The 13,649-nt window shown below is 44.9% G+C and overlaps 1 protein-coding gene across 1 annotated transcript in view; it reads left to right on the top strand.

The window, feature by feature from the left end:
• LOC126100188 (max-binding protein MNT-like) overlaps window positions 1–13,003 on the top strand; it is an 86,816-nt gene extending 73,813 nt beyond the window's left edge. The window contains exons 5-8 of the mRNA XM_049910747.1: window positions 491–641; window positions 7,962–8,126; window positions 10,680–10,951; window positions 12,422–13,003. Of these exons, the coding sequence (XP_049766704.1) occupies window positions 491–641; window positions 7,962–8,126; window positions 10,680–10,951; window positions 12,422–12,574 (741 nt within the window). The 3' untranslated portion in view covers window positions 12,575–13,003. The remainder of the gene's footprint in view (window positions 1–490; window positions 642–7,961; window positions 8,127–10,679; window positions 10,952–12,421) is intronic.
• Window positions 13,004–13,649: the final 646 nt, after the last annotated feature.

Here is a 13,649-nt window from a genome sequence, read left to right as displayed (position 1 = left end):
GTGGATGAGGGAAAATGAAGATGTCAGCTCTCACCCCTCAGAGGGAAAAAATAAAAAACATCCAACACGTGACTGATGAGTATGTGCAACAAAATTACGTCCTGGTGGTTTTGTAGGTATTATGTTGCTCTCCATATGCTGGAGTATCTCAAACCGTAAAGCAATAAGACGAATTATGAGCAAGAATAAATTAGTTATTTATAATATGTTACAAAATAAATAATATGAATGATTGACAAAGTTGGAACTTACGACAGATCAGCCAGTTGCAGCATCCACTGTTAAAAAGCTGTAATTTTCAAAGTATTTGCTCAAATCGGCCTTCCAAACTGCAATCCAGATTATTTAAGTCAATTTCAAATGTGGCTGATTTAATTTTTTTATTATATGTGTAGAAAAAGATTCGAATGAAGCACATTTATGATGAGATTTTTCTGATATACTGTAAGACACGTGACTCTGCAGCAACACGAACGTTTGGGCTGTACAGATGGTGAGTGCAGCACCGGGCCTCGCGGCGGCCCTGGTGAGCCCTGCCATCCAGCTGCTGGCGTCGTCAGGCCTGCGTGTGCTGCCAGCCGAGCCACAGCCGCTGTCGCTCACCGTGCACCACCCGCAATCTTCGTCACACCATCATGCAGGCACGTTATACACGTTATACTTCAGGCAGAGCTCGATAAAGTCACATTTCCAGGAATTAATTTCCAAGTATTTGAAGGCCATGAATCTAGGTGTCCATCAGAACACTTATTACAGATAACATACTGTTTTCAAATGAAAGTTGTTGTCATCAGACATTTTATATATTTACTAGCATACGAGGTCTTTTCAGAAAATTTTGGACCATTGTCCACAGAATTTTTCTGTGCTTGCCTTTTACTTATTGTGCATGGTCTTCATCGAAATAGTCTCTTCCACAATTGATACACTGCTCCCAGTGCCGTTTCCACTTTCAGACGCAGTCTCAGTATGCCTCTTGCTGCATCGCGCAAAGCACTGTCTGTGAATTTTCTTTTATCTCGTCTATTGTTGCAGATAATTGTCCTTCCAGTGGGGCTTTGAATTTTGGAAATAAAAAAAAGTCTACAGGGGTCAGGTCTGGAGAGTATTGAGGATGAGGCAGCACAATGATTTCGATTTTTGTGCAACAGTCATGCACCAAAAGGGATGAACGCGCTGGTGCAATATTGAGACGCGAGAGCTGTGAGGTGTCTCACTACATTTCAGGTCGATCCCTTCTCACACTTTCTCTCAGTCGTGACAACACATCCCGATAGTACCATCAGTTAACAGTTTCTCCTTTTGGCACGAATTCGTGATGAACTAATTCTTCAAAGTCAAAGAAAACCGATAGCATGGCTTTGATATTTGACCTGAGCTAATGCACTTTTCTTGGTCTTGGAGAACGTTTTCTGCTCCATTGTGAAGACTGAACCTTGGTCTCAATATCATAATCTTAGACGCACGTCTCATCACCAGTTGTGATTCTCTTAAGGAGCACCTCGTTCTCATTTGCGTGATCCAAAAGCCCTTCACAGATTGCGAGGTGAAGGTCTTTCTGGTGCCGACTTGTGAGCCGTGGGATGAATTTTGCGGCAATACGATGCATTCCAAGATGCTGTGTCAGGATTTCGTGATGTGTTCTAACTGAAATGTTACATTCTTCTGAAATATCTCTGTCTATCAGTCTCCAATTGGCCTGCACTATTTCATTGACTTTCCTGACGTGGGCATTGTTGGTAGATTTCAAAGGGCCTTTCGAAAGAGGGTCATTTTTAACTTCTGTCTGGACATTTTTAAACTGTGCAAACCATTTGTAACACTGAGTATGAGTTATGCACTCATCACCGTGGACTTTCTGCATCATTTTGTGAGTCTCTGTGAAGGTTTCCTTGAATTTCACGCAAAATTTAATGCAGATGCAACACAACGTTCTACTCAATACACCACTGAACAATAACTGACATACAACAATTAAACGTTTGGCAACACACCATTGGCGCAAAATTACAAATGTTCTATAATTTTTTGAACAGACCTCATATAAAATCCTCCTGTAGACTTGTCCATGCATCAAATATGTGCTACTTGGTACTCGTGCATAATTTCTGAGGTTGTCAACCCACTTTCTGTTAAGTATTTACCTCTGTCCTTCCTCATCTCTTGGAATCCCGCAAAGAAGTTTTCTGGCCTGTCCATCACCCCTTCACCCAGCTATGTCTTGTTTATTGCTATTTTGTTTTCATTACAGTCATAATTACTTTTATCACTCCAGCACCAAACCTTCACCCTTCCCAATACTTTCCATTGTATATCTCAAAAATCAAACAATGGAAACTCCATGCAGGAATATCAGCAATATCCTACAGATGTAGGAAAAGACAGATTGCTACTTACCATAAAGAAAATGCATTAAGTTGCAGACAAGCACTATTAAAAGACACGTACATAAAACTCGGCCACAGCTTTCCTCAGTAAAACACACACACACACACACACACACACACACACACACACACATACACACACACACACACTCAGGCAAGCATACCTCATGGACGCATTACCACCAACTGCAGCATCTGAGGCTGGAATGCAACTATCACATTGGATGCAAGCAGCAGGTGAAGGGGGCGGGGATGGGGAAAGGATAGTAGTGTGTGGGTGGGTGGGGAGAGAGATGAACGCTGTCTGGTAGAGCATGCAGAGACTAGAATGCCAACAGGGCCAGTGTCAGAAAGTTGTGGGAGGGGAGGTGGAGAAAAAAGGAGCAAAAAAGGGGAGGAGTGGGGAAAGATGGCTGGATGCATTACATTGGCAGACGGTGGCAAATAAAACAAGGTGGGAGCTGAGAATGGGGAGGAGATGACAAGATGGAGGGGGTGGAAACTAGGTGGAGGGTGTGGGGACAGTAGTTACAGTAGGTTGAGGCTGGGATGATTATGAGAGTGGAGAATGTGCGTGCAGTTCAGAGCAGCTGGTGATGGAGGGAAGGATCCAGATGGTTTAGGTAACGAAGCACCCACTGAAATCAAGTGTGTTATGTTCAGCTGCTTGTTGTGCCTCAAGGTAGTCTGCTTTGCTCTTGGACACAGTTTGGTGATCTCTGTTCATCCTGATGGACAGCTTGTTGGTAGGCATAGCAATATAAAGAGCTGTGCAGTGATTGCAGCAGAGCTGGTAAATGGCATGGCTGTTTTCACAGATAACCTGGCCTAGGATCAACCAGTGACAGGACTGGAATAGGAAATGCTGGGTGGGTGGATTGTGTAGGTTTTGCACCTGACTCTTCCACAGGGATGTGATCCTTGTGTCAAGGGTTTGGGATTGGGAGTGGCATAGGGATGGATTAGGATGTTGTGAAGGTTGGGTGGGCGATGGAACATCACTTCAGGAGGGGTGGGAAGTATCTCGGTTAGAATTTCCCTCATTTCGTGGCATGATGATAGTTAATCAAAGCCCTGGCGAAAGGTGTGGTTCAGTTATTCCAGTCCTGTGTGGAACTGAGCCACTCCTTTGTGGCCAGTTCTTGGAGAGGGAGAGGATTGGGGGTGTGAGGGGAAATGGCATGAGAGATCTGTTTTTGCCTGTCTCTGAAGGGCTTGGTGCGAAATTCAGCACACTGAGCAAGAGAGATTTTGTCATTGCAGATACCCCATCCCTGGTTTGCCAGGCTGTACGGGAGGGATGTTTTGGTGTGAAAGGGATGACAGCTGTCAAAATTCAGGTGGTGGTTGTTGGTGGTGGTGGCTGTTAGTGGTTGTTGGGTTTAATATGGACAGAGATGCAGATGGAGCCATCAAAGAGGAGGAGATCAACAACTAGGAAGGTGGCATGTTGGGTTGAGGAGGACCATGTGAAACAAATGGGAGAGAAGGCAATGAGGTTATGAAGGAACGAAGATAGCGTGTTTTGGCCCTGAGTCCAGATCATAATGATATCATCAGTGAATCTGAACCCCTCTAGGGGTTTAGTGGTTTGAGAGGCTATGTGATCTCCTCTAGATGGCCCATAAACAGGTTGGCATAGGAGGGTGCCATGCATGTGCCAATGACTGTTCTGCAGATTTGTTTATATACCTTCCCTTCAAAGGAGAAGTAGTTTTGGGTTAGAATAAAGTTATTAAGATGTATGAGGAATGATGTAGTGGGTAGGAATGTTTGTGAATAGGGAGGTGGTGTCAACTATAATGAGTAGGGATCCAGGAGGTAAAGGGGTGGGGATGGTGGAGAGACGGTGCAGGAAGTGGTAGGTTTCTTTGATGTGGGAGGCTAGATTCAGGCAATTGGTTGGAGGTGTTGGTCAATGAGGGCTGAAATCTTTCAGTGATTGAACAATAACCAGCCACAATTGGGTGTCCAAGATTGTTGGGTTTATGTATTTTGGGGAGCATGTAGAAGGTTGGTGTGTGTGGGGTGCTATAAGGGTGATGAGAGAAATGGATTCAGAGATGTTGTGGGAAGGGCCTAGGGCTTTAAGCAGGAATTGGAGGTCCTGCTGAACTTTTGGGATGGAATCACTCTGGCAGAGTTTATATATGGAGGAGTCAGATAATTGGCAGAATCCTTCTGCCATGTAGTTACTGTGATTCGTAACAACAGTGGTGGAACCTTTGTCTGCAGGTAGGATGATTAGGTCAGGATTTGTTTTGACATTGAAAGGTTGGTGTTCCGAGGAAGGGATTTGGGGAGGGATGGTGAGGCTAAGTTGGAGATGTGGGGGGGGGGGGGGTCCTGGTTGGATGGTGGTATGACCTGGAAGAGGTTGGATGCAGTCTCAGAATTAGGTTGGTTTTTGTTGGAGGGATTAGCGACAAAGAAGTGCTTTCATTGCAGGGATTGGCAGAATGAGAGTTGGTCTTTGTCAAGTCCGCATGCTTAAATTGGATGTGGGGATAAAGGTAATGCCGTTGGATAGAACTGAAATTTCTGTGGAGCTGAGGGTTTTGGTGGAAAGGTGAACAACAGTGTACGGGAATGTTTTCGCTGATGGAGAGTTGGTAGGGAATGCAAAGACAGATCTCTCATGCTATTTCCCCCTCACAACCCGAATCCACCCCTCCCCCAAGAACCGGCCACAAAGGTGTGTCCCCTTCAATACTCAGTACCACACGGGACTGAAACAACTGAACCACATCTTTCCCAAGGGCTTTGATTACCTAACATCATGCCGTGAAATGAAGGACATCCTACCTGAGATACTTCCCACCCCTCCTAAAGTGACATTCAGTCAAATCTCCACAACATCCTGGTCCATCCCTATACCACTCCCAATTCCAAGCCTGTGCCACAACAATCATATCCCTGTGGAAGAGCCAGGTGCAAAACCTGGTCAATCCACCCATCCAGCACTTTCTGTTCCAGTCCTGTCACAGGATTATCCTGTCCCATCAGAAGCTGGGCCACCAGTGAAAGCAGCCGTGTCATTTACCAGCTCTGCTGCAATCATTGCACAGCTCTTCATATTGGTACGACTACGAACCAGCTGTTCACCAGGATGAATGGCCACACCCGAACTGTGGCCAAGAGCAAAGTAGACCTTGTGGCACAACATGCAGCTGAACATAACACACTTGATTTCAATGGGTGCTTCACTACCCGAGCCATCTGGATCCTTCTCTCCACCACCAGCTTCTCTGAACGGCACAGGTGGGAGTTATCCTTACAACACATTCTCTGCTCCCATAATTATCCCAGCCTCAGCCTACTGTAACTACTGTCCCCACACCCTCCACTTAACAGTTTCCATCCCCTCCGTCCCGTCATCTCCTCCCCATTCTCACCTTACACCCTGGTTATTTGCTGCCCTCTGCCAATGCATCCACCTGTCTTTCCCCACTCATCTCCCTTTTTTGCTCTTTTTTTCTCTACCTCCCCTTCCCCACAACTTTCTGACGCTGCACGTATTGGCATTTTAGTACCTGCACACTCCATCAGGTGTTCGTCTCTCTCCCCACTCACGCACTACTATCCTTTTCCCTTCCCCAGCCCCTCCAGACTGTTGCTAGCATCCAGCAAGACAGTTGCATTCTGGCCAGAGTTATATGTCTTTTAGTTCGTCTGTCTGCAAGTTAACTGGTTTTCTTTACGATAATTAATAATCTGTCTTTTCGTATGTTGTATACCTCCCCATTACACCATCTGGTTTTGAATGGTTCTTGCATTAAAAATTCGTGTCTTACTGCTACGAGCCAAGATTGGTAATATATATTGATTGTAAACTTCCTATTCCAGACACACCATTAGCTCAATTTTGAAAACTCTATTCAATTTATTAAAAGTGCTCGTGCCTTTTTTACTTACTTTTTTATTCCTTGAGCTGACCACCCAGTTGTCATCAGCTGCCCAAATTACAAGCTCCTCAACTACACTCCTGGAAATTGAAATAAGAACACCGTGAATTCATTGTCCCAGGAAGGGGAAACTTTATTGACACATTCCTGGGGCCAGATACATCACATGATCACACTGACAGAACCACAGGCACATAGACACAGGCAACAGAGCATGCACAATGTCGGCACTAGTACAGTGTATATCCACCTTTCGCAGCAATGCAGGCTGCTATTCTCCCATGGAGACGATCGTAGAGATGCTGGATGTAGTCCTGTGGAACGGCTTGCCATGCCATTTCCACCTGGCGCCTCAGTTGGACCAGCGTTCGTGCTGGACGTGCAGACCGCGTGAGACGACGCTTCATCCAGTCCCAAACAAGCTCAATGGGGGACAGATCCGGAGATCTCGCTGGCCAGGGTAGTTGACTTACACCTTCTAGAGCACGTTGGGTGGCACGGGATACATGCGGACGTGCATTGTCCTGTTGGAACAGCAAGTTCCCTTGCCGGTCTAGGAATGGTAGAACGATGGGTTCGATGACGGTTTGGATGTACCGTGCACTATTCAGTGTCCCCTCGACGATCACCAGTGGTGTACGGCCAGTGTAGGAGATCGCTCCCCACACCATGATGCCGGGTGTTGGCCCTGTGTGCCTCGGTCGTATGCAGTCCTGATTGTGGCGCTCACCTGCATGGCGCCAAACACGCATACGACCATCATTGGCACCAAGGCAGAAGCGACTCTCATCGCTGAAGACGACACGTCTCCATTCGTCCCTCCATTCACGCCTGTCGCGACACCACTGGAGGCGGGCTGCACGATGTTGGGGCGTGAGCGGAAGACGGCCTAACGGTGTGCGGGACCGTAGCCCAGCTTCATGGAGACGGTTGCGAATGGTCCTCGCCGATACCCCAGGAGCAACAGTGTCCCTAATTTGCTGGGAAGTGGCGGTGTGGTCCCCTACGGCACTGCGTAGGATCCTACGGTCTTGGCGTGCATCAGTGCGTCGCTGCGGTCCGGTCCCAGGTCGACGGGCACGTGCACCTTCCGCCGACCACTGGCGACAACATCGATGTACTGTGGAGGCCTCACGCCCCACGTGTTGAGCAATTCGGCGGTACGTCCACCCGGCCTCCCGCATGCCCACTATACGCCCTCGCTCAAAGTCCGTCAACTGCACATACGGTTCACGTCCACGCTGTCGCGGCATGCTACCAGTGTTAAAGACTGCTATGGAGCTCCGTATGCCACGGCAAACTGGCTGACACTGACGGCGGCGGTGCACAAATGCTGCGCAGCTAGCGCCATTCGACGGCCAATACCGCGGTTCCTGGTGTGTCCGCTGTGCCGTGCGTGTGATCATTGCTTGTACAGCCCTCTCGCAGTGTCCGGAGCAAGTGTGGTGGGTCTGACACACCGGTGTCAATGTGTTCTTTTTTCCATTTCCAGGAGTGTAGTTTTGTGACACCATTGTTAACTTTACTAGTTTTTATTTAAAGAGACATTCTGTAAATAATTATGTAAGCTTCATTTCTATTGTTTTCCAGCTTTAAACACTTTTGTTGGAACACCATCTTCTCTGGGCATCTTAATGGTTTGTACACTGAGAGACTTTTCTCAATTTAGGTGTCGGTACGGAGCGGCTGCGTGAGTCCCCTACTAGTGCGGCGATCTCACTGCCGACGTTACACCTCACTAACAAGATGGTGGCCTTGCCTGGAGGTGCAGAACTGAACCTACTGCCAGCCAACGGCACTCGCAAGCACCCACCCCTGGCCACAATTACTGGAGGTAAGACACAGGATTCTAACTTCAGGAATTACTGGAATGAGTTGTTACTTTCAAATGAAGATGATATTGCTTTTATTGATGTTGAATGTGATTTTGCGTGGAGTAGCTGATAGTTAATGACTGATGTGGTAGTTACAAAGTTTTCCTTTCGTCAGACATGTAGCCCCAAGTACATTTCCTCTGATGAAATTTTACAAACACCATGTTATTTTTTTTTAACGTAGTCCAACATGAACATAATACTGCATAAAAAGTTCTCGGTTTACTTGCCCTGTCAAATTTGGATAAAATCCCAAGCTTTTGATGACTACCTCCGTCATCTCCGTCGGGGTAAAACTGACTGTCGCGGACCAGTGAGGCTTCCGCTTTTATAAGCAGTGGATGGCTTCTCATTGGCTGGATGACGTCACGGTGAAACCGGCGGCCTCACCGTTCCGCGACAGTCAGTTTTACCCCGACGGAGATGACGGAGGTAGTCACTGAAAGATTGGGATTTTATCCAAATTTGACGCGGCAAGTAAACCGAGAACTTTTTATGCAAGGACTCTGTCGCGAAAGACTTCGTAGTCATGAACATAATACGGCTTGTAACATAATTTTGTCATATTAATAAGCAATAATAAAATACAAAAATTACCACAAAATGGAAGCTCAAATCACTTTAAAGTCGGTGAGATGGCTGTGGTTACCAGAACAAAGAAATGGATGCATAGAAAATAATTACTATACCAAGAATTTGGAAGAATTTAAACTTCAGCAAATATATGTTTCTTTTTGTGAAGGCTAATTAGAAAAAGTAAGAAAGGAGATGATGTTGAGAGCTAGAAGATGTGAGTCCGAGAGTATGTTTTCGTGATTAGCTTTTTGAAGAGAACAGACAGGAAATCAGAGAACATGTGCTGGTAACAAAGGGGTAGGGCATGAATAGTCAGGGAATACCAGAAGTGCAAAAATAAATTGATGTTATTGTAAGGAGAAGTAACACTGAAAAAAGAGGAGGCTGCCCAAAACTAACAGGTATTACTTCACAGTTTTTCTTTATCCATTTCATTAATTCTGCTGTGTGGTATGGAACTAAACCGGAAAAATCTTGTTTCCCACTGAGAAAACAAAACTGAAATTATTACTTGCTGTTACTAAATAATATGCATTATGTGCAACAGATTTCACATCTGACAATTACTGAAGTGAAAACAATGACATTTGGGCTGACAGGTACATTGTAAATAAGTGATGTTCAAATTCTAACTTTTGTTTAGAACTTTAGAATAAAGTTCTAACTTTTAGAACATTTAAAGCTGTATCTCATTCAGGACAAAGAGTGTGATCAGGAGTAGTTTCAGATGGAGGGATGGTGAAAAACTGCTCTGAATCCAGTATCAAGAGAGATACCAGATACAACCTGTTGTATCTGTAATTGGAGAAACAACAAATAACGATTGGCATGAGTTCCAAAATTCTGTTTATTGCCATAGTTCCACAATAACAACACAACATGGTGCTTGATCACGAGCAGCATCTGGACTGCAGAGAGTCCAAGTCCGGTATAGTAAACAGTGGTAGTGTAGAGTCGTTCCGGGGTGCAATGTCGAAGTAGCACGTAGGTAGCCCAACGTGAGGCTGACAGGCGTGGCAGCGTTGGCGGCTATACAGGCCGAGTGGCGGAGGAATATGCCCGCCATACTCGAGTCTGCTTGTCGAATCTTGTTATGATTGGCAGCACGGCCTCATGTAACTATCTCTCGGGAGGACGCCGGCCGAGGTTGCCCTGACAGTGCGGAGGCAGTGTGTGAGGCCCACGCCTGAGCTGTACAGCTGTGCAGAGCTGCGCAAAAGCGGGGCGTGCCGGCCGTTGGCTGTATGACGTAAAGACCACGGCCACGCAGCTGCAGGTGCCACGGTGTGGGCATTGACTATACCACACAACCAATGATCCAAGTGTACTAATGAACCACAACATTTCCAACATTTGAAATTCAGTTGGCGTAATATATACTGGAAGGAAACAATGGAAACAGTTAACAGAAAAGAGGAGAGGAGGGGGGGTGGGGTGGAAAAGAGGAGAGGAGGAGGGAGGGAGGGGGAACTTAAAACAGTATGAAATTATAAACAGAGGCCAGACACTGAGTGTAAGATGTGTATAGAATGTAAGTGGAAGACACAATGGAGTAGAAACAGGTGAGAGGTGGCAGAGGTTTATATTAACACCAGTTTAAAAGTAACTTTGAGCCATAGGTTTTATCTCTAAAATTTTAAGAGTCCTGATTCTCAAGACCCAATGAATTAAATAAATACTGGAGTATATGCCATATTTTCTAATATCTGTGATTCTTTCACCTGAGGATTGATTGATTGTGTGCGTGTGTGTGTGTGAGGAGAGGGGGGGGGGGGGGGGAATCCGAACGTTCTTGTGATAGTGCGTGTGTCACTGCATTTGTTCTCATTTCTTTATTCAAAATTGTTTTGCCTTTTTATTGTATTACATTTAATTAAATAAGAAGTATGTATGAGCCTTGTAAATTTGCCTTATGCTTTATTTACTTTATTGCATAGGTATCAGCTTACCAAATGGTGTGCTGGGTCCCCATCACCCAGTGCAACACGCTGCCGCAGCCACGCAGCACACTACGCACCATCACGCCGGTGTCACGCTGGCGACCAAGTCGGTGCCTGCAGGCATCACCCACGTGGTGGCCCCTCTGGGCAGCCACCCTGCGCACACGGGGCTGACGCCACTTGTCACGCCTGTCACTGTAGTGTCTCAGGGATCGCAGCAAGTAGCTCACATACTTGCAACTCCACAGCCGATTGGTGCGGCTGGGAAGGTATGTGAAATGTACATTTCACAAAACGTTTCGTTGTTGCCCATTAATCTTTTTCCATCGTGTGGATGATCTGATTTGACTTTGGTGTACACGGTGTGATAATAAATCTCTGGACACCCTTCTGAACACCCTCTATCAGAACTTGATCTGCAGATTTGGGGTACATAAATGTGAGTAGAGTGTGTGTGTTGTGGACATATTTCTGTCGGAATGGGTCAGTGAGGATAATGGATTTGCGTTCAAACAGGTCACATCTGTATCAGTCTAAAACAAGTTACAGTGGTACATTCAAAGCATTCTTTAATTTGTGGGACAGTGAAAATTTTTTTGGAGTGATGTCGTGGTACATGGTGGGCCACTCTGGTGATAACCTGGTGATCATATTTGGAGTTCAGCAAAGAAGTGTTGAGCATGCAACATAATTTGCTGAAGATGATGATGTGATGGTGGTTGGCTTTTTATGGTTGAGCTTTGAGCACAAAGCTTTTTAACCAATACCAAAAGGAATGCAGTTGCAATAGGACGTGTGTGGTAGTGTGGAAGGAAAATGTTCAGGGGATATGAGGTTCAGTGTCTCGTAATTTTTGAGGTGATTAGAAATGAAGCACTTTCTCTTGTAGGGCAAAGATGCAGAAAATGGAACTATTACTTTTTTAATGAATGCATGCACATTAGTATATTTTCCACACATCGACAGTAGTTTCTTTTTTATGTATCTGACTGAATGCTCTTTCCCGCCAAGGATATTTGATTTTTTTTGTGCTTAAAGGGAAAGTGGGAGAGATTTCCTTCACACCCCGATCTGACATCCGTGTTGTATGTGTTTGGAATGATGAAGAGAGTAGATTGTGTGCCAGATAAATTGTTCCAAAAGTTCAACAGCATCTCTTCATAAAGAATGAAGACAAATTTTACCTTCTTTGTGTCATAACATAATGGAAACCCTTCCTCCAACATTAAAAACTGTAACAGCTGCAAAAGGATGTCCTAGTTTAGTTAACATGGTGGTGTTTTTGAAATGAACAGCAATATGCGCTTAGAGACTTTTTCCCACATAGCATTGTTTGCTGAATTTCTCTTATTTTTTCCAATTATTGTGTTTTGGAAATTAGATTTTAAATTACAATCTAATTGAGTTACTTACTGAGAGTCTGCAGGATCTATTTGAAACTGAATTGGGGGAAAAAGTCACCCTCCTTGCAGACAAAAGTATTACGTTTTACAGACATAGATATCAAGCTCTTTAAGACTTAATTCTTTGTACCTCAGATGTACTATACCCCTAAAATGTATCAATACACAACAAAGACGTTTTTCTTTGGAATTTATTAAAATTCTTTGTCCACATTTATGTTCATTAGTTGCTTTGCAACACGTTTCCCTTTCCTGTTTTCACAATTGAGTTATTGCTCTTCCTGTTATTGTAGATTCTATTAGTTTCTTAACGTCATTTTGCCTTTTCATTTGTAGGTTATGACGACTGCTCCCTTGTTGAAGTCAGTGGGTCCTATGCCTCTCGTTAATGCGCAGTACCTGTCGGCTGCTGCACTCGTGAAGCCAGTGGTCGTGGTGAGCTCACCGTCCCAGGCGAGTGCTCTGCCGCCCCCTCATACAACTTCGTGAGCTCCACTGGCCGCGATGCAACACACTGGTGGCTACTTCACATTACATCCAATCTAAGGAGGAAGTCTACCAGAGGCATGGGGATTGCAGTGCAGATATACTATACAAAACTTTGGTTCCCTGCAGAGACTCGTATTTTGTGTGTTGGAAGAGGGTGGTGGACTTCGTGCAGGGAGCTTTGTGCTGTAGTGGAATCTTCCCAAGTCTTGTTGCATGTGGCCATAAGAAGCAGATGTTGATTTGAGTGGGGTAACATTGGAGGTTACAGAGAAGTGAGACTGAGTGTGCCCATGTTAATGATGTGACTCTTCACAGAAATGATGGTTACTGCTTTGAGAAACTATAAGGAGCTGGGCCATTCTGGCTACAGGTGCTGGACATAATGAATATATATGTGTGTGTGTGTGTGTGTGTGTGAGTGCGTGTACGCGTATGCGCGCGCGGGTTGGGGGGAGGGGAGGGAGGCACAGGCACGTATGTGCGTCCAAATATAGTGTGTGTGTGCTGGAACAGGGCTTCTACAATCTTCAGTATGCAATCATATCATGAGAAAAGTCATTAGCACCGAGGAAGAAAATTAAACAGTGCTGAATGTTTACAAGGAGTTAAGTATACACAATGAACAGTGGCACAACTTTTGCACAGTTTTTGTGTTCATTGTATTAAGACAATTTTGGCTCAGAAAGAGCTGAAAGAACTGGAGCACGGTTGACTGAGGACTGTCAGATTGCTTGTGAGCGTTATAAATGGTTATGCAAGGTGTCGGGGCATTGTAGTAAGCATTCATGTTCGTGATTGTTGATCACTTAGAACCACTGTGTCTCTTGACATAATAAGCTGACTTCTGTACACTTGTGTAGGGTAACATTTTCATTGTCATTTGTTTTGAAATACTTGTTCTGTAGTTAACATCAAAGTATTCCCCTTTGTTGGAGCGATTTGTATTTGCTACCATTTTTTTTGGATGGTTTTCTTTTATGCAGCAGTTGTCATGTTAGGAGTAATGTCTGTGTTTTTTATTTGAGAAAAAATATTTGTAGTTCTTGCATTTGAGAATATAGAAATACTTTCACTT

Source organism: Schistocerca cancellata, chromosome 9 (genome assembly GCF_023864275.1).
Source record: "Schistocerca cancellata isolate TAMUIC-IGC-003103 chromosome 9, iqSchCanc2.1, whole genome shotgun sequence".
NCBI classification, from domain to species: Eukaryota; Metazoa; Arthropoda; class Insecta; order Orthoptera; family Acrididae; genus Schistocerca; species Schistocerca cancellata.
This window is presented reverse-complemented; position numbering and strand designations above follow the sequence as displayed.